A 23,393-nucleotide genomic window follows, 5' to 3' on the forward strand; every position below is an offset into this window, starting at 1 on the left:
AATGGCTTAAAGCTCAACATTCAGAAAACTAAGATCATGGCATCTGGTCCCATCACTTCATGGGAAATAGATGGGGAAACAGTGGAAACGGTGGCTGACTTTATTTTTTGGGGCACCAAAATCACTGCAGACGGTGATTGCAGCCATGAAATTAAAAGACGCTTACTCCTTGAAAGGAAAGTTATGACCAACCTAGACAGCATATTAAAAAGCAGAGACATTACTTTGCCAACAAAGGTCCATCTAGTCAAGGCTATGGTTTTTCCATTGGTCATGTATGGATGTGAGAGTTGGACTGTGAAGAAAGCTGAGTGCGAAGAATTGATGGTTTTGAAGTGTGGTGTTGGAGAAGACTTTTGAGAGTCCCTTGGATTGCAAGGAGATCCAACCAGTCCATCCTAAAGGAGATCAGTCCTGGGTGTTCATCGGAAGGACTGATGCTGAAGCTGAAACTCCAGTACTTTGGCCACCTTATGCGAAGAGTTGACTCATTGGAAAAGACCCTGATGCTGGGAGGGACTGGGGGCAGGTGGAGAAGGGATCAGCAGAGGATGAGATGGCTAGAATGGCATCACCGACTCCATGGACATGAGTTTGAGTAAACTCTGGGAGTTGGTGATGGACAGGGAGGCCTGGCGTGCTACTATTCATGGGGTCGCAAAGAGTTGGACACGACGGAGCGACTGAACTGAACTGAAGGATATGAGGGGATGGCTTCCCTGGTGGCTCAGAGGTTAAAGCATCTGCCTGTAATGCAGGAGACCCAGGTTCGATCCCTGGGTTGAGAAGATCCCCTGGAGAAGGAAATGGCAACCCACTCTAGTATTCTTGCCTGGAGAATCCCATGGGCAGAGAAGCCTAGTGGGTCACAGTCCATGGGGTCGCAAAGAGTCTGACACGACTGAGCAACTTCACTTACTCACTTAGCCTATTTAGATACCTAGGGAAAGTACTGTAGGAAGAGGGAACAAAGATATGAGGCAAACAGATGGGTCCTGTATTTCAGGAAAAACTAGTCTGATATGGCTGGAACAGTAAGTTAGTAGAAGGGAAGTTTGGGAGGAAGGCAGTTTGTAGAGTCTTGCAGGCAGTTTTAAAAATTTTGCCTTTTATTCAATGATACAGAAAGCCACTAAAGAGGTTTTTTTTTTTTTTTTTTCTAGAGAGGTTTTTGAACAAAGGAATAGCATGTTCTGCTTTAGGTTTTTTCTTTTTAATTTTTATTTATTTTTGGCTCTGCTGGGTCTTTGTTGCTGCTCGGGCTTTTCCTGTAGTCGTTGAGAGTAGGGACTGCTCTCTACTGCAGTTCATGGACTTCTCATTGCAGTGGCTTCTCTTGTTGCAGAGCATGGGCTCTAGGCATTCGGGCTTCAGTAGCGCAGGCTCAATAGTTGTGACCCACGGTCTTAGTTGCTTTGCAACATGTGGAATCTTCCTGGTCTAGGGATCAAACCTGTTTCTCCTTCATTGGCAGGCAAATTCCTTACCATTGAGTCACCTGGGAAGCCCTGTTTTAGGTTATAACAGTTTCATTCTGGTGTCAGTGTGCTTTTGAGGATAAACTGAAGGGATGTAGAGGTAGAAGTAGAGAGGCCAGTTAGGAAACTATTGAAGTAATTTTGGCAAGATAATTTTGGTTGGATCAAGTTGATAGCAGTGGAGATGATAGGAAATGGTCAGACTGGTATAAATCTCAAAGGCGACAGGAGTTGCTGGCAGTTCAGGTATGGAGGGGTAATGTGAGAGAAAAAGAAGAGTTAAGGATGACCCAAACTAGAAAAAGGGCTTCCTTGGTGGCTCAGATGGTAAACAATCTGCCTGCAATGCAGAAGACCCAGATTCAACCCAGGGGTCAGGAAGATCCCCTGGAGAAGGGCATGGCAAGCCACTCCAGTATTCTTGCCTGGAGAACTCTGTGGACAGAGAAGCCTGGTGGGCTACAGTCCATGGGGTTGCAAAGAGTCAGACATGACTGAGAGACTAACACTTCATTTCAAACTAGAAAAACTAAAAGAATTTAATTATCATTAACCAGGGTGGGGAAAAATGTAGGAGGAACAGATCTAAAGGATATTAAGAGTTCAGTTCTAGACAGATTGTATTTAAGGTACATTTTAGACATCCCAAGTGTAGCTAGCATGCAGTTGTAGTTTAAGGTTAGAGTTCAGGAGAAGAGATCCAGTGTGGAGATAATAACTTGAGGATTGACAGCATATAGATGTAGTTAGAAAGCATATTAAAAAGCAGAGACATTACTTTGCCAACAAAGGTCTGTCTAGTCAAGGCTATGGTTTTTCCAGTAGTCATGTATGGATGTGAGAGTTGGACTATAAAGAAAGCTGAGTGCGAAGAATTGATGGTTTTGAAGTGTGGTGTTGGAGAAGACTCTTGAGAGTCCCTAGGACTTCAGGGAGATCCAACCAGTCCATCTTAAAGGAAATCAGTCCTGAATATTCATTGGGAGGACTGATGCTGAAGCTGAAGTTCCAATACTTTGGCCACCTGATGCGAAGAACTGACTCATTGGAAAAGACCCTGATGCTCAGAAAGATTGAAGGCGGGAGGAGAAGGGGAAGACAGAGGAAGAGATGGTTGGATGGCATCACCAACTCAGTGGACATGAGTTTGAGTAAACTCGGTGTTGGTGATGGACAGGGAGGCCTGGCGTGCTGCAGTCCATGGGGTCGCAAAGAGTTGGACATGACTGAGCGCCTGAACTGAACGGAACTGAGATGTAGTTAGAGCCATGAGATTGGATGAGACCACTAATGGGTTCAAGATGTGAAAGAAGATATTTAGGGACTGAGGTCTGAGTCACACCAGTATTAAGAGATGAGGGGAGATAAAAAGGAACCAGCAAGAGACTAAAAAGGAGCAGTCAGTGAGGTAAGAGGAGAACCATAAGAGTATCTCATCAAGGAAACCAAGCAAAGTATTTTCAAAGAGGAATAAGTGATCAGCTATGTAAATTGCCATTGATAGGTCAAGTAAGGTGAGGATTGAGAATTGATCTTTAGATTCCTTGGTGACCAGATAAGTGCAGTTTTAAAAGAGTGTTGCAGGGGAAAACCTGATCAGAATGGGTTTAAGGGTGTTTGAGAAACTGGAGACAGCAAGTACTGTGCAGACAACTGTTTTTGAAGAGTTTTGCTCTTCAAAACAGTGTGTGTGTGTGTATATATATATATATATATATATACATGGTATATTAAGAAAGATGTGGTTGCTAAAGTAGAAGTAAAAATAAAGTTTTTACTTTTTAAGAGAGAATAACAGTATATTTATATACTAGTGAGAATGATCTAGTAGTTGTATTTGCTTAGTTCTCAATTGTGTCTGACTTTTTGTGACCCTTTGGACTGTAGCCCACCAGGCTCCTCTGTCCATGGCATTTTTCAGATGAGAATACTGGAGTAGGTTGCCATTTCCTCCGCCAGGGGATCTTCCTGACCAGGGATTAAATCCACATCTTCTGTGTCTCTTGCACTTCAGGCAGATTGTTTGCCCTCTGAGCCAGCGGGGAAGACCATATTTATATACTAGTGAGAATGATCTAGTAGACAGAAACAATAATTCAGGAAGAAAGTGAGAAGAATTGCCAGACTGATGTCCTTGAGAAGGCCAAAGGGGATAGGTTTCAGAGCACATATGTAGGGTTTGGCTTTTGCTAAGATCAAGTATGTTTCGGAACATCACCAGAACTATCCTCAGGCTGATGTTTCTCCAGGAGGCCTTACAGGCCTCAGCGTATAGTTGTTCTCATGGTTATGGTTTATTACTGTGAAAGGATACTAAGCAAAATTGGCAAAGAGAAAAGGTGCATGGGGTGAAGTCCAGAGAAGCCAGGTGAAGCTTCCCCATGTCCCTTTGCAGGAAAGTCACTCTGGGTGCATTTAATTCCTGCGGCAACGCTTGTGACAGGCATGCAGTGTCATCTGTGAGAGACGTTCCCTAGAGACTCAGTAGCCAAGGTTTTCCTGAGGGCCAGTCACCTGGACACCTTGTGCCTGCGCCTCCCGTGTGCCAAAATCCCAACAAAAATAAGGCTGAAGGCGTTCAACATAAGCCGTGTTTACAAAGCAGTTTCGGTATGAGCCATTGTTATCATTTAGGAAATGATGGGAGCCCTTCCAAAGTCTGTGGTCCCAGACAGCAAACCAGAGCCAACCTTGAATACAGTCAATCTTAAGGATAGCAGTCTCAGGTCTATTCTGTTAACTCTGGTTCTGCGTGAGGCCCAGATTATAGTAACAGGAGAGAAGGCCTGGGTGAAGGATCAGTGCGGAAGGTGATGAACAGAAGTTTGGTAGTGGAACCGAGGATACTATGTAGAGATAGAAAAGATTTTTTAAAAAGAAATACTTACTTTAAAAATTAAAATATGTAATTATCAGTGAATAAATGTGGATTGCTGACTCCTTTTTAAGCCCAGGCCCACAATAGGGAAATAATTTAATGAGATAAGACATATCAGTATGATGCAATAGTACATTGCTATGGCAACTGACATAGTTGTGGCTTTTTTGTGATACCTCCACTTTCAAATAAGTGATCTGACTTTATATATCCTATAAAATCTAATATTCTGATAATACACCAAATGTAATCACACCTCTTACATACAGTATAACAAATGGTAAAAACATGATTTGCTAGACCAAGTGTTTTGATTTTGGTTCAGAAAACCAAAGCCTAACTTTTAAAAATGCTTGCAGAACACAAAACAGAACACAAAAATGTGTATACTAATTACAGGTGTATGAAAATGTATTTCTGTCTTACTAAGGGAGATTATATAAATAGTTTATTCTTTTTTCAATAAAATTGCTTATATGTTGAGAGAGGTATTTATTATGTTTACTGTGATTCTAATCCTTAATCATGCCTTGGTGATTTTTTTTTTTAATAGGGTCAAGAATTTGCTCCAAAAAGTGTGGCAATAATCGGTCATTCTATGGGTGGCCTTGTTGCAAGAGCATTGCTTACACTGAAAAATTTTAAACAAGATCTGATCAATCTTCTTGTTACACAAGCCACACCTCATGTTGCTCCTGTGATGCCTTTAGATCGTTTCATTACAGGTGGGTACTGTTAAATAAACACTAACTGACCTCCCCATTGTTGTTTAGGATTAAGCAAATCCTTGCAGCTACTCCCTTTAGAGTATGCTACAGGTTTATCCATGTGTGAAGCAGCTTAGGTTTAAATCAGCACTTCCAGTTCTGAGCATCTCTTTTTGTGACTTTCAGCTTAAGACTCATAACTGAAGCTGCTGTTAGTTTCCTGTGCCTGTCGCATGTTAGCATGGACGGCATGTGTCCTACAGCCTCTAGGCCTTTGAGCTTCAGCTTAGTTGTTCTTGAGGTTGACTCCCAGTCTCCTGAAGTGTATTTATATTTCTGTGTTTTGTTAACTCTTCTGGCTGCTCTATTCAAAATACATGTATTTGGGTAAAATAGTAGAAGTGCCTGTTTTTAAATAAATAAGTCTGCTAACACTTGATATGATGAGATGAGTTAGGATTGCTAACATTTATAGAGCTCTTATATTTTGGATATTGTGGCAAGAACTACGTGACTGTTAGGTCATTTGATCTGTAGGGCAGTCCTTTGAGGTAGCTACCATTATTATAGCCATGTTCACAGATAGAAAAAAAGAGGCCAGGATAAACTCTTGCCCAAAATCACATAGCAAGAAAATAGTGGAGCCAGTATTTGACACTGGCAAGCTTGTTTCTGGGCCTGTGCTTTTACCCTTTGCATATGCTGCCTCTGAATTGAGTTACATTATAATAACAGAGGAAATAAAACTATGGGTAATACTGTAATTTTGCAGAGAATTTTGAGTGAAGAACAGGAGTCTATGATTGCTGTCATCTAATTAAATAGTGATAATGTTGGAGAATAAGAATTAAATGCCTATTCTCTCAACTTTTTATTAAAGTCAAGTATTGTCTTCATGGCTTATTGGAATATTGTGTGTGTAGAAGAAAATCTTTAGAAAGAAATAATTATTTTTCCTGATCAGTAAATTTGTACAGCTTCTTATTCTATAAAAATTTGCATCATCTTAATTGTGCTGAAAAATTTTTTTATAGATTAGTGAGACACATACCCTAAGGACTCCAAACCAGAGTAGTTATCCAAAACACCCATCTCAGCATGCCATTGCCAAGGAGTAACTTATTTGCTGAGATATCTGGTGCAGTAATACTTAAAGAGAAGCTTGATTTTTCTCCTTATTATATTTAAAACTTTGCCTGTAGAACTCTTTGAATAAAAAATTTAATTTTGTATTGAAGTTAAATATGCCTTCCTGATTCTAATAATTATAAATTATTATTTATAATAGGTTTAGAAAAAATTAAAAACATAGTCACAATACTTGTCATCATAATAAGATTTCTTTCTCTTACTGCATTTTATGTGGTATATGTAGGTGAGCCCTGCAAGTTATATTAGAATTACTCAAAATCCTTTTTAAAAATCTCTCTGAGGAAAGAACTGTCAAGAGAATCAGGTTTTAGTGTTTTTGAAGGATACTTATGGTCTGCCTCTGAATGGTTTAGACCAGGTTTCCGCACCCTCTGGGATCTGATGCCCGATTATCTGAGGTGGATCTGATGTAATAATACTAGAAATAAAGTGCAGAATAAATGTAATGCCCTTGACTCATTCTGAAATCATTCCCCCAATCCTGGTCCATGGAATAATTGTCTTCCACAAAATCTGTCCCTGGTTCCCAAATGGTTGGGGACCACTGGCTTAGGCTGAAAGTGCTTCTTAGGATCAAGGTGCCTTCCCAGTAGTTAGCAAGCTTCTTGGGCTTCCCTTGTGGCTCACTGGTAAAGAATCTGCCTGCATTGCGGGAGACCTGGGTTCGATTCCTGGGTTGGAAAGATCCCCTGGAGAAGCGAAAGGCTACCCACTCCAGTATTCTGGCCTGGAGAATTGCATGGACTATACAGTCCATGGGGTCGCAAAGAGTTGGACACAACTGAGCGACTTTCACTTTGCCATTTATTTTGTATTTATTTTTTATTGCATCAAGCCATAATTAGTGTAAAAAAGCAAAAGTTCAAAGGATGATAGGTTTTTAGGTTTTCAGGAGACCCATATTATGCGCAGAAGTAGATTCCCTGTTTGTACTTGTTGGAAATAGTGTCCTTAAATAGGGAGAAAGGAAGCCTTGCTCTGGGCTCTGCACTTTAGAGGGCCCTGCTCTGGTGTTGCCATACACACACAGGTGTGGAGTGTACAGGGCAAACAGCCTCCCCCTTAGAGGTTGTACCTTTACTTCTGGACCATGATCCAGGTAGCCAGTCTTTCAGACTTTTCTTGTCCATATGCCTCAAGCTCACTTCCTTAGCCCCTCTTTGGATCTGTCTTGAGGACAGGTATGTGCAATCCTGAGCTTGAACTGTGGCCAGGGGTGGCTCTGCTTGAGGCACAGACAGAACTTGGATGTGCTCAGGAGGTCCTTGTGATGCAGGATGGAATGTGTGTGGGAAGTAAAGGAGGAGAGCTCAGTGACCTGCTCTCCCTGTGCCGCAGATGCCCACAGAGATACGTTCTCCCTGCGCTGCCATCAGCCAGTGTCCTGCTCCAAGGCGTCCTTGTTGCTGTTGCTCAGTCCCTCAGTCCTGTCCGACTCTTTGCAGCCGTATGGACTGCAGCACACCAGGCCCCCCTGGCCTTCACCACCTCCCCGAGCTTGCTCAAACTCATGCCCATTGAGGCGGTGATGCATCCAGCCATCTCATGCTCTGTCGCCCAAATTTTTCTCATCTTCCATAGGTAAAGTGGAAAAATTATCCCCAAGTAGTTCCCTTTGAAACTGCTTGTTAAACTAAATGAATAGAATATTCTTAAACATCAGATTTTCTACAGTAGAGAGTCCCAAGAATAATGTGACTGTCATTGCCCTGATAGATGATATTTTAAGAACTTAAATAGCACTTTGTGTGGTCACCAGTACTATAGTAGCTGCAGTAAAAAGCTTCTGAGCCCTTATAAACAAGGACACAGCCATGATTAGGAAGATGTACAGCTCCTTAGCATAGTAAACTTGTATCTTTGGAAGAATTTGGGGTGTTTCTTTCTATATTATGTAGCTTGTGAAAAAAAAGCATCCTTGTGGAATGTAGAGACCTGTTTGCTATAGACTTGTCAAAGCTAGTAAAATTGGGTTATCTTTTTTCTTTATTGATATGTTTATTAACTCAGTATTTGTACTCTGATGGGGAAAGTAGAATATGTGTAAAGATAACTGATTTTACTCAAAGAAATGTGGATGGCATTGTTTATAGACAATTCATATGGCTTAAACAGAAATTCAGTTTAATATTAGTATCCTAGATAGGTTATTGTTTCAGGGAGTGGTTGCTAACTTTTAATGTATGTCTTTTCTATTTCCCACCAGATTTTTATATGACTGTAAACAACTATTGGATTTTAAATGCTAGACAGATAAATTTAACCACACTTTCTGTAGCTGGAGGATTCCGGGATTACCAAGTTCGTTCAGGACTGACTTTTCTACCAAAATTAAGCCATCATACCAGTGCCTTATCTGTTGTGGTAATCTTTTTTAAAGATTCTACTGAAGTAGTAACATGATGGTCACAGTGGGGCATGAAAGGAGAACTGATATGTGGTTGGTTGGAAATGATTGCTTAGTTGCTGTAGTATACTGTGTGTACATGTTTGCATGTGTGTGTGAGAGGACAGAGATATGAAAAAATGAATATTATTATTTTGGGAATGCAGAGGCATGGATACTTAAATCCATGGAAAGTGAAAAAAATGTTAGAAACTTCATGCAAATCACTCTTATATAAGACAATTGTTTCTTGTTCAAAGTGCCTATCTATTGATTAGAGTATTAAGTATGAGAAAGTGTGGGCTGAAATCCGAGGGCCCTTGGTGTATCTCAGTGGTATGCTATACACAACAGTAGTAGATCAAACGTTTCACATACTCTTGAATTTTATACTTGAATGAAGGTTTACTGGTTTTAAAATTTAAAATTTAGCCTTGATACTTGATAGTAGCTTCCCTGGTGGCACAGACAGTAAAGAATCTGCCTGCCATGTGGGAGACAAGAGTTCGATCCCTGGGTTGGGAAGATTCCCCTGGAGAAGGAACTGGCAACCCACCCCAGTATTCTTGCCTGGAGAACACCATAGAGGAGCCTGGTGGGCTACAGTCCATGGGGTTGCAAAAAGTTGGACACGACTGAGTGATTGATACTTAATAGAGTATCAAAGTATAGATAGAAACCTGATAAATAAACTTGCTACTTACTCTTCCCTGCTAGCACATCAGGTATTTGATCTTTAACTGGGATACATAGTTTCTGTAAAATATGTTCAGGTTTCTTTTTAGGACTTACATTATTTTTGTATTTTTAACTTTGAAGTCTTCAGTTAAGAGCTTAATTTTTAAACTCAGTAACACGTTGTCTCCAAATATAACTCAATTTAATTTCTAAAAAGAAAATTCATAGCATTCCTTTTGCTTTTTAGATGATAGTTCTTTGTTTCATAGTTGTTCTCTTCATAGATATGCCTTTGCTCGACTTAGCTACTATTGCTCTTCCATAAATTGCTATTCATTAAGTAAATATTGAATGCTACATAGAACAAAAATTATTAGGCTGCTCTGCCCTTATCAACCATTTTCTTACTACTGGAGGAGCTATGATATAGCCGTAATAGCTTTGGAACTAATTAGTACTAATTTACTTATTGGTAAACCTCTCTAAGCTCATTGTTGGTATGAATCTGGTTTTTTGCTGCTGAAATATTTTGGGCAGATATATTCTAGTTCTTGAAACTCTAAATATGAAATTCTTAGTAAAAATAGATGTTTTAGTCATATAAAATTGGATATAACTTATTGCCTAGAGTTGATCTGGAGCATGATGCTGTATTGATACCCTCTTTTACAGCTTTTAAAGAATTTGGTTTTTTTAATGGTGTGTGTGCACATGCTTTTCTAATTGATTTGTTAATGTATTGTGTTTAAGGCAACTTGTGTATCTGTGTCTCTGATGAAAATATATTTCACTTATTATGGAACTTAAAGCTGGTTATTGTATAATCTGAGTTTTATTTAGCCTTTTTAAAATTTATTTTTATTTTTATTTTTTTTATTTAGCTTTTAAATATTTCATTATTTAGTTTTTAGCTCTCAAATAATCTTAAGTCTTTTATATATCTGCATGTATGTTCTCCTTAAAAAAACAATTATTACGAAGTAATTTTTTAATGATTATCTCTAGACCAGTTAAATGACATTGAACCCATTGGGGGAAAAAACCATTCAAGTTAAGACCTTAGTTATTTTAGTATGGTAGGTCAAACTTCTATAATGTTCACTTATGCAGATAATGGCACTTAAACAGTAGAATTTTACATTTTGCTCATTTAACTGCCCTAGGTGTGTATTTAAGTGGTGGGTGGTTTTATGAAGGAGGCTCAGTAAGGGACTCAGGCTTCCCCTTCTTGAATGCCTTACCCAAAAGGTTGCTTTAATCATCACTGTTTCAACCACAGGAAGGGAGGAGAAAGCATGGAGGCAGAGCAGTCAGGTCTGGTGGTGACACATATCCCTCTTTTTTACACACTGTTAGTACTTAGTCACTCCTTAGAGTTAAGAGACTGAAATACGCACTCTAGCTACCACAAAGATTGTGAGCAACTACCTTTATTGTTTATGTTGACTTTTTTTTAGCTCTAACACAGATATTAGACTGAATGAAAGTAAATTAGCTTTGTGTCCTAGTTAATAGTAAATTATGTCTACAGTGAGCTCTCATTTTACTGAGAATCTAATGAAACCTTAGAACCACAGTGAATTCTGGTTGTCTCAGTTTTTAAAGTAAGTTGCCAGCAGTAATTCCTAAATAAGATATTATAAGTTCATTTAGTAAGCTGTAGATTTTCCTTCAACTGTAGAGCCTGGAACCCAAATACACATTGTTATTTGCAGAGTACCAGGGTTACAATGACTCAATGACTCATTAGAAGTTATAAATACCTTTTTTTTTTTTTTTAAATTAAAGAGGCATGTTAGGCCTTTAAATTTTATCACACATAGCATTGTTAGTTTCCTATTTTCATTTTATTTTGACATTTCTAGGGAGAGCATCTCTTTGTGTCTTTGACAGTGCAGAGAGAGAGATGATATGAAAAATAATATTAGATTTACCTAATATTCCCCCATTGTATGTAAGATGCTATTCATTCACGAGGAGGTCATTACCTTGTATCAAAAAATTCTCTAGCTCTTGGATGTTGCTGGTCATTGTTAGGAAACCTTCTGAAAACTTACATTTTTTACTAGGCTTTTGCCCTTCTGTCTCTAACCTGTAGTATATATTGCTAATCATCTAGAGTTTTTTTTTTTAATGAAAGTCTGTACCCCACTTATGAAAGTCTGATTTGGTAGTTTTGTGATTAGGCATATTTATTTTGAATAAAGTCTCCCCAGGCCTAGGTATCTCTCAGATATATCCTGATTAGAATTAACATCTTAGAATTTACTAAGTGATAGCCTAATCAGAACTGAAATTACTGAAATATCTATTATAATTTATACATACACTATGATTTATTAAAAATTTATAAACTCAGCCTCTTATTAGAGTAATGAGGAGTTAGACATTAAACTTCAGTAAGTAACCTGTAGGTGTTTTAATAATTTTTAAAGAATAATTTAAGCTTGACTAAGTAGTAATGACAAAGAGAGTTATTTTACACAGGAAATATTGTAATATTTTGGGGTCACCTTTTTTTGGGAGGGGTTACCTTTTTATAAGACATTTTAAAATGTCTGTGCATCATAAAATAGTGAAACTAATGTTACATGTTTCTAAATACTAGCCTATAAGAATTTCAAGGCTGTTGGAGAATAACAAGTGTGCTTTTCTTAACTATGATTTTGTTTCTTTCCTTTTAGAGTTCAGCAGTGCCTAAGACATGGGTCTCAACAGACCACCTCTCCATTGTGTGGTAAGTTAATATAACTTACTTTGGCAGTTTGTGACGGTCCTCTTTTCTCATGAGTGAATAGGTTGGTTTGTTATCTTTCTTAGAGCTTTCTATATAAATAAATAAGGGCTTGGGAGAAAGATTAACTTAGGGGTTAGAATTTCAACCTTTGTTCTTGTCTTGGTTTGACCAAGGTGTCCTTGACAACCTGTAAAACCATCGCTTGAAGAACCAGTAGCATCAGTCTCAAATGAAGCTAATGTCAAATGTCAGAATTTTGGGATTTATCATGGTTGGGCAGAATCAAAGACTTTGGCCAGTCACCAAACTCAGGGACTTGATTATTGCAGCATTGATTATTCTGGAACAGCACATGGAAAACCAAGTAGGAGTTAGATTTATGCTTAATATAAATAAATAGATTAAATAAGGGGCAGGAAATAGATAAACCCTAGTATCTTATCTCTGTGTCCATTGGCTTAAAGATTCTCTTTTCACCTTGCTCTGGCTGTGCAATCAGTGGTGTCGGGAACACAACCATTTCAGACATGTGAAGATGGGTCAGACAATATGCCTGTGTCCCGGGTAGACGTGGAGATTTAGGGAAGACAGAGCAGCCGGATACTTCTACTCTGAAATATCTGGGAAGATTAAATTTACTTTATTTAGATAAGTTTCAGCTTTAAGATGTATGCTTAATAATAATGATTTGTTAAATAATTTTAGAGTTCACCGCATTAAAAGAAATTTCTATAGTCCATTAATTTTTTATGTTTTTTATCGAAGTATATTTATGTTTGTATCAAAAGTATATTTTTAAAGAAAGTTTCATTTGTAACATTTTATTCTTCAGGTGTAAACAATTGCAATTGACTACAATTCGAGCATTCTTTGATCTTATTGATGCTGATACTAAACAAGTATGTATTTTTAAACTAAAAGTTACTTCATTGAAGTAAAACATTTTGTTAGAGCAGTGAAAAATTTAATACATTTTTTTACTTGGATGGTGATAGAAGCCTACACCTTATATTGACTGTGATTAGTTTCAAATGGAAATATCTTTGTTTATCTGTAATCTTTGATCACTAGTAATAATTAAGAATGCAGTAAAATTGAAAGAATGAAAGATAGCATAAATCTTCCTCAGTTCTTCCTTTTTACTGTTTAACATTTGATATATGTCCTTCTTTTTTGGGGGGTGAAGGGAGAAGGAAATGGCAACCCACACCAGTATTCTTGCCTGGGAAAAATCCCATAGACAGAGGATCTGGCTTTCCTGGTGGCTCAGATGGTAAAGTGTCTGCCTGCAATGCGGGAGACCTGGGTTGGATCCCTGGGTTGGGAGGATCCTCTGGAGAAGGATATGTTACCCACTCCAGTACTCTTGCCTGGAAAATCCTATGGATGGAGGAGCCTGGTAGGCTACAGTCCATGTGGACAAAGACTCGGACATGACTGAGCGACTTCACTTTCTCTTTCTTTGGAGAAAAAAGTTCCTTTTATTTTCATATTATTTGTCATTATGGAAGGTTTTGGGAATTCTTTCCCCTGAAGGCTCCAGTTTTTTGAGTCTATTATGTGTAGTTTCTTTCTCAGTAGCTCTCTAGGTAATGCTTTCCTTTTTATTGTGGCTTAACCTTGCTCCTGTAGCATTTTCTCTTAGGAATAAGGTAGTGTATTCTTTTCTTTACTCCTTCAGAAAGCTGCATAACTATTATCAGAGAGAATGATTGATAAAAGAAAGATACAAATTGATCTGTTTTACCACATTTTAAATCACAAGATGCCATATTTTAGTTAGTGTATTAAAGTAAATCAGCTTTATAGGTTTAACACTGTTAATATTGCAATTGTATAGTCATGGAATGGAAACATTTTTCAGCTTTTCAACATTGTTTTAATTGTGACTGTTTAGCTATGGCCAATATGTTTAGGAAAAACCCCATTTCAGCTGATAACAGATGAATTTCAGAAGGTATATATTTTTAAAATGATAAATCAAACTAATTTTAACAAATCATATCTTGTTTTCTATTAAATTCTAAGATGAGAAAACCCTAATACTAGCATGTAATAAATTATAATTTTGGATGGGTAAGTGTTTTACAGATGCATTTCAAGGGACAAATGAGAAATTTTTGACTAATACTGTTAAGAATCAAAATACTATGAAACTGAGCTTTTTCACAAATTCACTATATATGATAGACTAGACTAAATATTCGATAATAAAATGTTGGGATATTTTACTAAACATTAGACATTAAAATGTTGGGATATTTTCCTGCTTCTCAAGAAGCATTCAGTTTAGGAAGAAAAACATACATACTTACAAGGGAACTATAACTCAAAGCTAAGTAGTCTCACATTAAGCACTTAGAACAGTGCCTGGACCAGAGTAACTGTTGACTTTATTTTTATTGGAACTTCCCTGGTGGCTTAGCTGGTAAAGAATCCACACTTGAAACAAAGTTTCATTAGGTCATCACAATGAATATAAAAGGATACAGAATATATCAATGTTCTTTCTAGATAACTCAAAATCCCAAGAAGAAATTGTCCGTTTTGAATCACCATTTTATAAGACACCCAGCAAAACACTTTGAGGAAAATCCAGCAATAATTTCTGACTTAACAGGTTGGTAGTAATAACATTTTAATTTTAAGTATAAGTTTTGGATATTAGGTGAATTTGTCATTAGCAGATAAACTCTTTGTAATGCTTCCAGTGTTATAGTCCTATTATATTTTATTAATTTCCCTGTGCTGATTTCTTATGAGGTTCTTGACTAAGAGAAAAAATTAAAAAGTGATATGTAACATTGCTGATAAAAATTTTGTACTGAAAATAATATGACAGTAGCTAAATTTAAAAGAGTTAATTGCCTCTCTTCTCCTGACAGCCACATAAATAAATGCTACATCATTCTTGACTTAGTTTCTTGGTATCATTCTTTAGTCTTGTGGTTTAATAGCATATCTTTTGCTGGTAAATTTTGTTTTTAATATGTATTTTATACTCTACGTAGGTTGGAAAATATTTGTTTACTTCTGTTGATACTTATTAGAGTTACGCACCAAATAGTTTTTGAATGCTTCACTTGATCTGAGTGCCCCTTGGTGATGAGTATATCTCCTTGGATTTTATATTTTTTAAATAGCTGGTATTCAGGAAGATGCTTTTTTCAAATCCTGTTATGACTGAGAAGTATGCAGTAAAAGAAATCACTTAATATTTTTTAAAAAGTCAAATAAATTAATTTCTTTTACCTTAGGGACATCTATGTGGGTTCCAGTAAAAGTGTCCAAATGGACCTATGTGGCTTACAATGTAAGTATACCACCAATGGATTTAACAATTTTTTTTCCAAAATATTTTAGTATTTCTCTTTCAAAGTTAGACTTTTTAAAGAAGATAAGCACTTATCTTTTTCCCATCTTAAATCAGTTTAGTAATAATTCCCTGATATCTAGTCAGTGTTCAATTTTCTAGTTTTATCATAACTGTCAAATTTTTTATTGTTTCCTTGTTTTCTGGTTTGCTTAAATCAGGTTACAAACAAAATCTACATATTATTTGTTGATATATCTCTTACTCCTCTTTAAATTTCTAATACCTCCTTTACCCTTTTTGTCCTTGCAGTTTATTTGTTGGGGAAAAAAAAAGTCATTTTTTCTCAGAGTTTCACGGTCTTGATTTTGCTGATTACATTCTTGTAGTGTCATTCCATATATTCCTTTGCCTACTCCTTCCTGTGACTTGGTAGTTGAGTCTAGATGCTTCATCAGATTCACATTTTTGTTTTACTTTTCTTTTTACTAGACTCGTCTTTTTGTGATGTTAGCAGCTATTATTGATGAAGAAGGCATAGAGTCATTAATTCATTTATTGCAAAAGCAATAAGACTGTGGTTTGATTATTCCTTCTTTATTAACTGAAATACTATATAGAAAACTTCTCATCTGCTAAATTTATCTAGAGTGGAGCAAATAGATTACGAAGGAAAAAAATGATAATTCTGTGTATCTTTGGATATTACATTTACTGGTTTTCAGAATAGTTAGTTGGCTCACCAACACCCTCCATCAGTGATCATAAGATTTTGGGGCGGGGGGGTTCCTCTAGTGTTATTATGAGCTCAGACATTTTTGTGTTTCTGTCTAAACTAAAATACTAAAATTGTCCTGTCTTTGATACTAAAATTTCTATTAAAACTGTACAAGCAACTCCTGCAGCTCAATTCCAGAAAAATAAACAACCCAATCAAAAAATAGGCCAAAGAACTAAACAGACATTTCTCCAAAGAAGACATACAGATGGCTAACAAACACATGAAAAGCTGCTTAACATCACTCATTATTAGAGAAATGCAAATCAAAACCACAATGAGGTACCATTTCACGCCTGTCAGAATGGCTGCTATCCAAAAGTCTATAAGCAATAAATGCTGGAGAGGGTGTGGAGAAAAGGGAACCCTCTTACACTGTTGGTGGGAATGCAAACTAGTACAGCCACTATGGAGAACAGTGTGGAGATTCCTTAAAAAACTGGAAATAGAACTGCCATATGACCCAGCAATCCCACTCCTGGGCATACACACCGAGGAAACCAGATCTGAAAGAGACACGTGCACCCCAGTGTTCATTGCAGCACTGTTTACAATAGCCAGGACATGGAAGCAACCTAGATCCCCATAAGCAGAAAAATGGATAAGGAAGCTGTGGTACATATACACAATGGAATATTACTCAGCCATTAAAAAGAATTCATTTGAACCAGTTCTAATGAGATGGATGAAACTGGAGCCCATTATACAGAGTGAAGTAAGCCAGAAAGAAAAACACCAACACAGTATACTAACGCATATATGTGGAATTTAGAAAGATGGTAACGATAACCCTATATGCAAGACAGAAAAAGAGACACAGATGTACAGAACAGAATTTTGGACTCTGTGGGAGAAGGCGAGGGGGGGATGATCTGAGAGAATAGCATTGAAACATGTATATTATCAATTGTGAAACAGATCTCCAGTCCAGGGCTGGTGCACTGGAAAGACCCAGAGGGATGGCATGGGGAGGGAGGTGGAAGGGAGGATCGGGATTGGGAACACATGTAAATCCATGGCTGATTCATGTCAATGTATGGCAAAAACCCCTACAATATTGTAAAGTAATTAGCCTCCAACTAATATAAATAAATGAAAAAAAAAAAACAACAAAACTATTCTGTCTTTGACCAGTGGAAGCCATTTCAATGCAGGCTCCTGGATCTTTTTGGTATAGCTGCTCTCTAGTTGTCTTTGATGTTTTCCTCACTCTAGTATAAGATAGTATTTTAGCTCATTGTGTGACATTTCCTGTCCCAGACCTTGAATCTGGCTTTTTCTCAAAGTAGCTCTTCCTAGTTTTTGGTAAACAGTATCTAAAATCCGTAACTTGGGCACTTACAGGTGTTATGAGTAGTGAGCTATCATTTCTAAGGCCTTTCCAGCGAACAGAGCTAAGAAATGTCCAGTCATGAGGCCAAAAACCAAACCCAACAAGAAAAGCAGGGATTCGTATTGATGCTTCCAAGACAAGCTCAGGTGTTCAGAGTTTGTACTGTTTTGTATTTGTATCTTCTTCTCATCCCTAGAGTAATGGTTTGCAACATCAAGAAGGATAGAATTAAAATAATCCATTAGAATTCATTAGAATAATTATTTATTACTTTGTCTGAATTTTTGAATTATGAAATTATCTACTCTCATAATAGTTTTATTGTGTTTTCCCTCTTGTTTTTAGGAATCTGATAAGATATATTTTACATTTCCCCTTGCAAATCACAGAAAAATCTACACTCATGTCTATTGTCAGAGCACCATGCTGGTAAGATAATTGGTACACTTTTATGTAAATTTTAAAGGCTGACTATTGTTTATTTTTAAAATTCAGCTTAATGGATCTCATCTTTAGCTATAAACTATTATTAAACCAATTTAATTGAAAAACATTTATCTGGAACAGAGTATTGATTGAAAAGTACTTGATCAAAATGTATCTGTAACTGGTATACTGTTAGCTTGTACTTTGCCTCTAGCTTAGGTTTTTCACCCTTTCTACCTTAGTTTCATTGTGTTTAGGATGAAGGAATTCAGTTCAGAGTTTCTTTAATTCTAAAATTATTTAGTACTTTAAAGAATAGATACATTTAAGCAAAACTGTTCTCTGTTTTATAAACTGTTCTCTGTTTTATAAACTAAATACTGTTTTTCCATTGACTTCCATACTGAAATTTGGAGTACATTTTATACCAAATATTCTCTAAAGTAGTTTAGTAACTTTTTGTTACAGTGTTACCCAGATTTACAGTGTCAATATGATGATTTTGTGTATTTCTTTTTAATGAGTACCTACTATGCTACAAATATGTTATATGCTTCAGCATCTTTTCTTATATTAGGACTGTTTAATAATTTATCGACACTTCTTGCTTTCAGGAATTTGCCTCCCAATTTGGGTGCTTTGCTCTCTATTCTGACTTTTTTCCCCTCATACACTAGGATTCTTCACTTTATATTTACATCTTTCAGAATTTAAGTTTCCTCATTTCCCTTTTGTTGGATTATTTGTGTTTTTTAGGACTAGGATCTAATATGTCACTTAGTTGGTTGATACTGCCATTTGATATATAGTAAAGTCAGACCAACCTAGACAGCATATTAAAAAGCAGAGACATTACTTTGCCAACAAAGGTCCATCTAGTCAAGGCTATGGTTTTTCCAGTATGGATGTGAGAGTTGGACTGTGAAGAAAGCTGAGCGCCGAAAAATTGATGCTTTTGAACTGTGGTGTTGGAGAAGACTCTTGAGAGTCCCTTGGACTGCAAGGAGATCCAAACAGTCCATCCTAAAGGAGATCAGTCGTGGGTGTTCATTGGAAGGACTAATGATGAAGCTGAAACTCCAGTACTTTGGCCACCTCATGCGAAGAGTTGACTCAGTGGAAAGACCCTGAAGCTGGGAGGGATTGGAGGCAGGAGGAGAAGGGGATGACAGAGGATGAGATGGCTGGATGGCATCACCGACTTGATGGACATGAGTTTGAGTAAACTGCAGGAGTTGGTGATGGACAGGGAGGCCTGGCGTGCTGCGATTCATGGGGTCGAAAAGAGTCGGACACGACTGAGTGACCGAACTGAACTGAAAGTCTTTAGAAGAGTTGGTAGGCAGACATTGTGGGCTAGATACTAGTGAATACTAATTTTAGTGGATTTGCCACAGTTTTGCATTTCTCAGCCTAAAATTTGGATGAACAGTTTATCCCAAGAGAATCTGGCCCTGAGGGTGATGGCTTAAAGTATCCACACTATTCCAAATAAAAATGGCAGTATTGAGAAAAATCTTTGCCAAAGTGCAAATATATCCGTTTGGTTCATTGGAGGATCCCTTTTTTGTAATAAGGTCTATGGATATGTGGAGAATTTTTTAAAATCTTTTCCTTTTTTATCATAGATGTTTTCAAACATATAAAAGTAGAATATAACTGTTACACAGCTTTAACAGTTATCAACACTCTGCCATTCTAATGTGATTTAATCCTTCTTCACTTTTTTGGCTGAAGCATTTTTAAAGCAAAATTCAGGCATTTTATCATTTTATTCATACATATTTCAATCTTTCTAACAGATAAGAATTTTACACATTATTATAATATCATTATTTTACCCACCAAAATTAATTACATATTCCTTAATGTCATATGGTATCTAGCCCATGTTCAATTTTCCTTTGTTCATTTAAGTTTTAAGTTGGCTTATTTGAATCAGAATCCAAAAAGTACATACATGGCATTTGATTCATAGATCTTATGTCTCTTTTATAACAGTCCCCTCTTTTTTCCTCCCATGCCATGTATTTGTTTTGGGTTTAGTTGATTGTATTCTTGTGCTATCTTTTAACATGTATTTCTATCCCTTATGTTTTCTGTAAACTGGTAGGTAGGTAGATCTAGAATCTTGAATAAATTGTTTTTTGGTAGGAGTGTTTTATAAGTAGAGCTGCATACTTACCACATTGTTAGGTAAGTGGTTGTCCCATTTTGAGTGACAAAAAAAATCAGTGCACTGATTTTTCAGTGAACTCAGGTCCTACTGGCATGATCCATTATCAAGTTCTAATCAGTCCTTCATCTAATGATTTTAGCAGCTGTTGAGGATGTCATTTTTTTTTTTTACCATAGATAGATATTTTTTTAGATCTATAAATTTTATGATCAAATAGTGTTTTCTTTTCTGTATACTTCAGGAGTTAGCAAATCCTGAGTGACTTTCTCTGATTTTTAATACAAGCTTTATAATTAGCTGAGGTAAGAGTGTTTACTAGATAACCTGAAGTTGTTCTTTTGACACCTTCTCGGTTTTAACAACACAGTGTCTTAGAGTTAGTTTGAATAATACTTTATTCAATCTGTTAGTGACTAAATCAGAATTCCCTAGACACCAAAATAAGTAGTTTGGAATATTGGCAGTTTTCATAATAAAGGCTATCTTTGATATAGGCTCCTTTAGTAGCTGCAAAAACCAGTCGTACAAATGAGTTGATCTTGAGAGGTTGCTAGGTTTTCTTTGTCTAGGCCCATGCAGTTCTCTCCTGTTGCCTTGGTTTGTAATGTCATGTATTTGTACTGGGAAGCACAGATAACTGATAAAGAAGTCAGACAAGTATTTTGTCAGCAGTGGAGAGTAGAGAAGTACCACAATGCTCTTGTTTTCTTTCAACTTACTTTTCTATGTTCTTGAAAAATATCTTAAAATTTTATTTAAACTCCATGAGGGCAGAGACTCAATCTGCTTGATTCATCATTTTTCTTGAGGGTTTAGCATAATTCCTTGGCTCCGGATTAGATTTTATAAATTCTATTTGAATGAAAACGTTGATACTTTTATTGCCCTGTCTACATACTAAGGGACAATGTATGTAGCTGTCTCAGCAGTGTTTCTTATTCTCTTATGCTCTGGTAGGAGTTCAGTATTGTTAGATCTTGGAGCACTGCTCTTACTACTTCATTAAAAGTTGAAGTGACAATCTTTGGTCATACTGCTTTTAAATAACTGAAGCTGAATATGTAATATTGTTAAAATACCACAGCCATCTCTGCAGTATTCCCAATCTGCACTAACAAAGTTACAACTAAGCTTTAGTCTTAAACCCTTGGAATTGTGTTTCAATCCAAGCACAATCTCAGTTGCATAAAAGTTACCTGTCTAGTAATCAAATGAGAACTCAAATGATAAACTAAAAAGCTATATTAGATTATTATTTTTAATTACTTGGCTTGACTCTGGCTTTTTTCCCCCTCTTTGTATGAAAGTAATCTTGTAGTTCATTCTTATTTTTTGTTAAAATGTAGGTTACTTTCTTTGTAATTTCTATCTAATTAAAGTGTGGACATTGCTGAAATCTAAATGTTTGTTCAGAAATTAGACCTGCTTAGCAGTATGCTATGGAAAGATTACCCATCATCTCATCTCTCGTACTGCTGCTCCAGGTTACTTGCTTACCTGTCTGTTTAGACTTCTTTGCCTACCATTGACCTGTTTGACTTTTGAGACCATTTTGAATACATTTCTGAATAGCAAGTTATTATTTTATGTTTCATTATGCCTACTGACCCTATCATAAACAGTGAAATGCTTATTTTATATAGTTATTTTCTATAATATTGTGCTTTGTTTTGTGTTACTAATCAATAGGATACAAATAGTTGGATTTTTGGCTGCATAAACAGCACTTCTATGTGGTAAGTGTTTTAAACATAAAGCCTTTAGTTCATTTTCTCAACATAAGATATACTCAAATTACACTTTCAGAGTTGCTTCAAATACACTTACTGTCATTTTGCTACCGTACTAAATTATAATATTGATTTTAAAATTAAAAATAAATAAAATTAACATACTAGTAATTTTTGCAAACATTGGCAATTGGTTGCTAGGAAAAACTACTTTGTGTGCCCAAAAGGACTATGTGGATAAAGCGTATTGTGTTAGACTTACCAGACTTGACTTCATTAGAAGTGTTTCTGATAGGTCCATGGATGGTTTCTTGTTGTTCTGATGCTTATTGGTAATTTATAATACTTTAATATATTTGTCCTTTAATTATATTTTCATATGTATTTCCAAGCCGGCAAGGGGTTGATTTATCATGGAAAGCTGAACTGCTGCCAACAATTAAGGTAAATTATGGCTTTAGAATGTTAATATCCAGGTGAAAAAAATATTTGAACATATAGGAATATACAGTATGTTATTTGATTAAATTCATCTAGGTAATAAATAAATTTTGAGATTTGCTAATGTACATTTTAGAAATATTTTCTCTAGAAATACACTTAATAGAGAATAGCATTTTTTTTTTTTAGCTTTCATAGATGAAAACAGGTCATCAATCCTAGATAAAATTAAATCTATATGTTATAGCATCATAATAAAAGATAGATAAATTTTAAGATTTAATTTGAGAGTTTGTTTAGAATGGTCTGTCTTAAAATACTGAGTTGAGTATACTCAGAATTTGTTTGGGGAAGTAAGCATCACAAAAAGACACAAAACAGATTTCAATTTCAATATTATCTGTGGCTAAACCCTTCAGTAACTATCTACTTTTATCTAAGGTTCCATAGAATTTATTTAATAATTGCTAGTGATTTCCTTAAGCAGTTGTGGCAGGTCAGTAGTCTTTACAAAAGGTTAATTTGCATACTCAATAAAATCTGTTGTTGAAAAATAGAACAATTCTAAAATTTGATATTAGAAAATGTCTGTTCTAATTTCCACATTGTATTTATTACACTGGTAATCATGTGCTAGAATTGGTAGCTTTTAGTCTTCAAATAAATATATACTTTAAAATATATTGTCAAAAAAATTGTTCTAATGAATACTGTATTCATACAGTTGGATGTGCAGTCCTCTGGTTGGTCCTGGTCATCTCCCAGCTCCAGTTATTTGTCCTCATGAATGTTTGTTTATCTGTGTGTATAGTCAAGTCTGTACTGCACCAAGGAGAGGAATGATGACAGAATGAATAATTGCAAGTCACTTACACTGGACTTTGGAATGATTGCAGTGATTTTTTTTCTGTCGCTTTGGTCAGTCTTACTTGGTGCATATTTATTCATGTGGCTTTGTTTTGATATGACAAATAACTGATTTCACTCACAAGAACATTTTTAAGGTCTCTCACTAGTTCTATCCTAACTGTCTATGCTGGATCAAAACAAAAACAAAAGTAATAGGATGTACTTACTGACAAGTCATTGATAAGGTGTATTAAATATTTCCTTGAATTTTCAGTTTGGATATCCTCTTCAGTCTGTAATTTAAGAGCTGTGTGTGCTAAGTCACTTT

At 36.3% G+C, this 23,393-nt stretch overlaps 1 protein-coding gene and 1 non-coding gene across 3 annotated transcripts in view; both read left to right on the forward strand.

The window, feature by feature from the left end:
• PGAP1 (post-GPI attachment to proteins inositol deacylase 1) overlaps positions 1-23,393 on the forward strand; it is a 76,265-nt gene that overhangs the window by 13,389 nt on the left and 39,483 nt on the right. For both annotated transcript variants that reach the window (XM_061149094.1, XM_061149093.1), the window contains exons 4-12: positions 4,910-5,081; positions 8,422-8,579; positions 11,964-12,016; positions 12,849-12,915; positions 14,531-14,636; positions 15,274-15,329; positions 17,786-17,869; positions 21,735-21,781; positions 22,168-22,219. In XM_061149094.1, coding sequence (XP_061005077.1) covers positions 4,910-5,081; positions 8,422-8,579; positions 11,964-12,016; positions 12,849-12,915; positions 14,531-14,636; positions 15,274-15,329; positions 17,786-17,869; positions 21,735-21,781; positions 22,168-22,219 — 795 coding nt within the window. The remainder of the gene's footprint in view (positions 1-4,909; positions 5,082-8,421; positions 8,580-11,963; positions 12,017-12,848; positions 12,916-14,530; positions 14,637-15,273; positions 15,330-17,785; positions 17,870-21,734; positions 21,782-22,167; positions 22,220-23,393) is intronic.
• TRNAY-GUA (transfer RNA tyrosine (anticodon GUA)) lies at positions 717-788 on the forward strand. Its single transcript has one exon. It is a non-coding gene; the product is annotated as a tRNA-Tyr (tRNA).

The sequence above is a fragment of the Dama dama genome, chromosome 8, assembly GCF_033118175.1.
Source record: "Dama dama isolate Ldn47 chromosome 8, ASM3311817v1, whole genome shotgun sequence".
In the NCBI taxonomy this organism is placed as follows: Eukaryota; Metazoa; Chordata; class Mammalia; order Artiodactyla; family Cervidae; genus Dama; species Dama dama.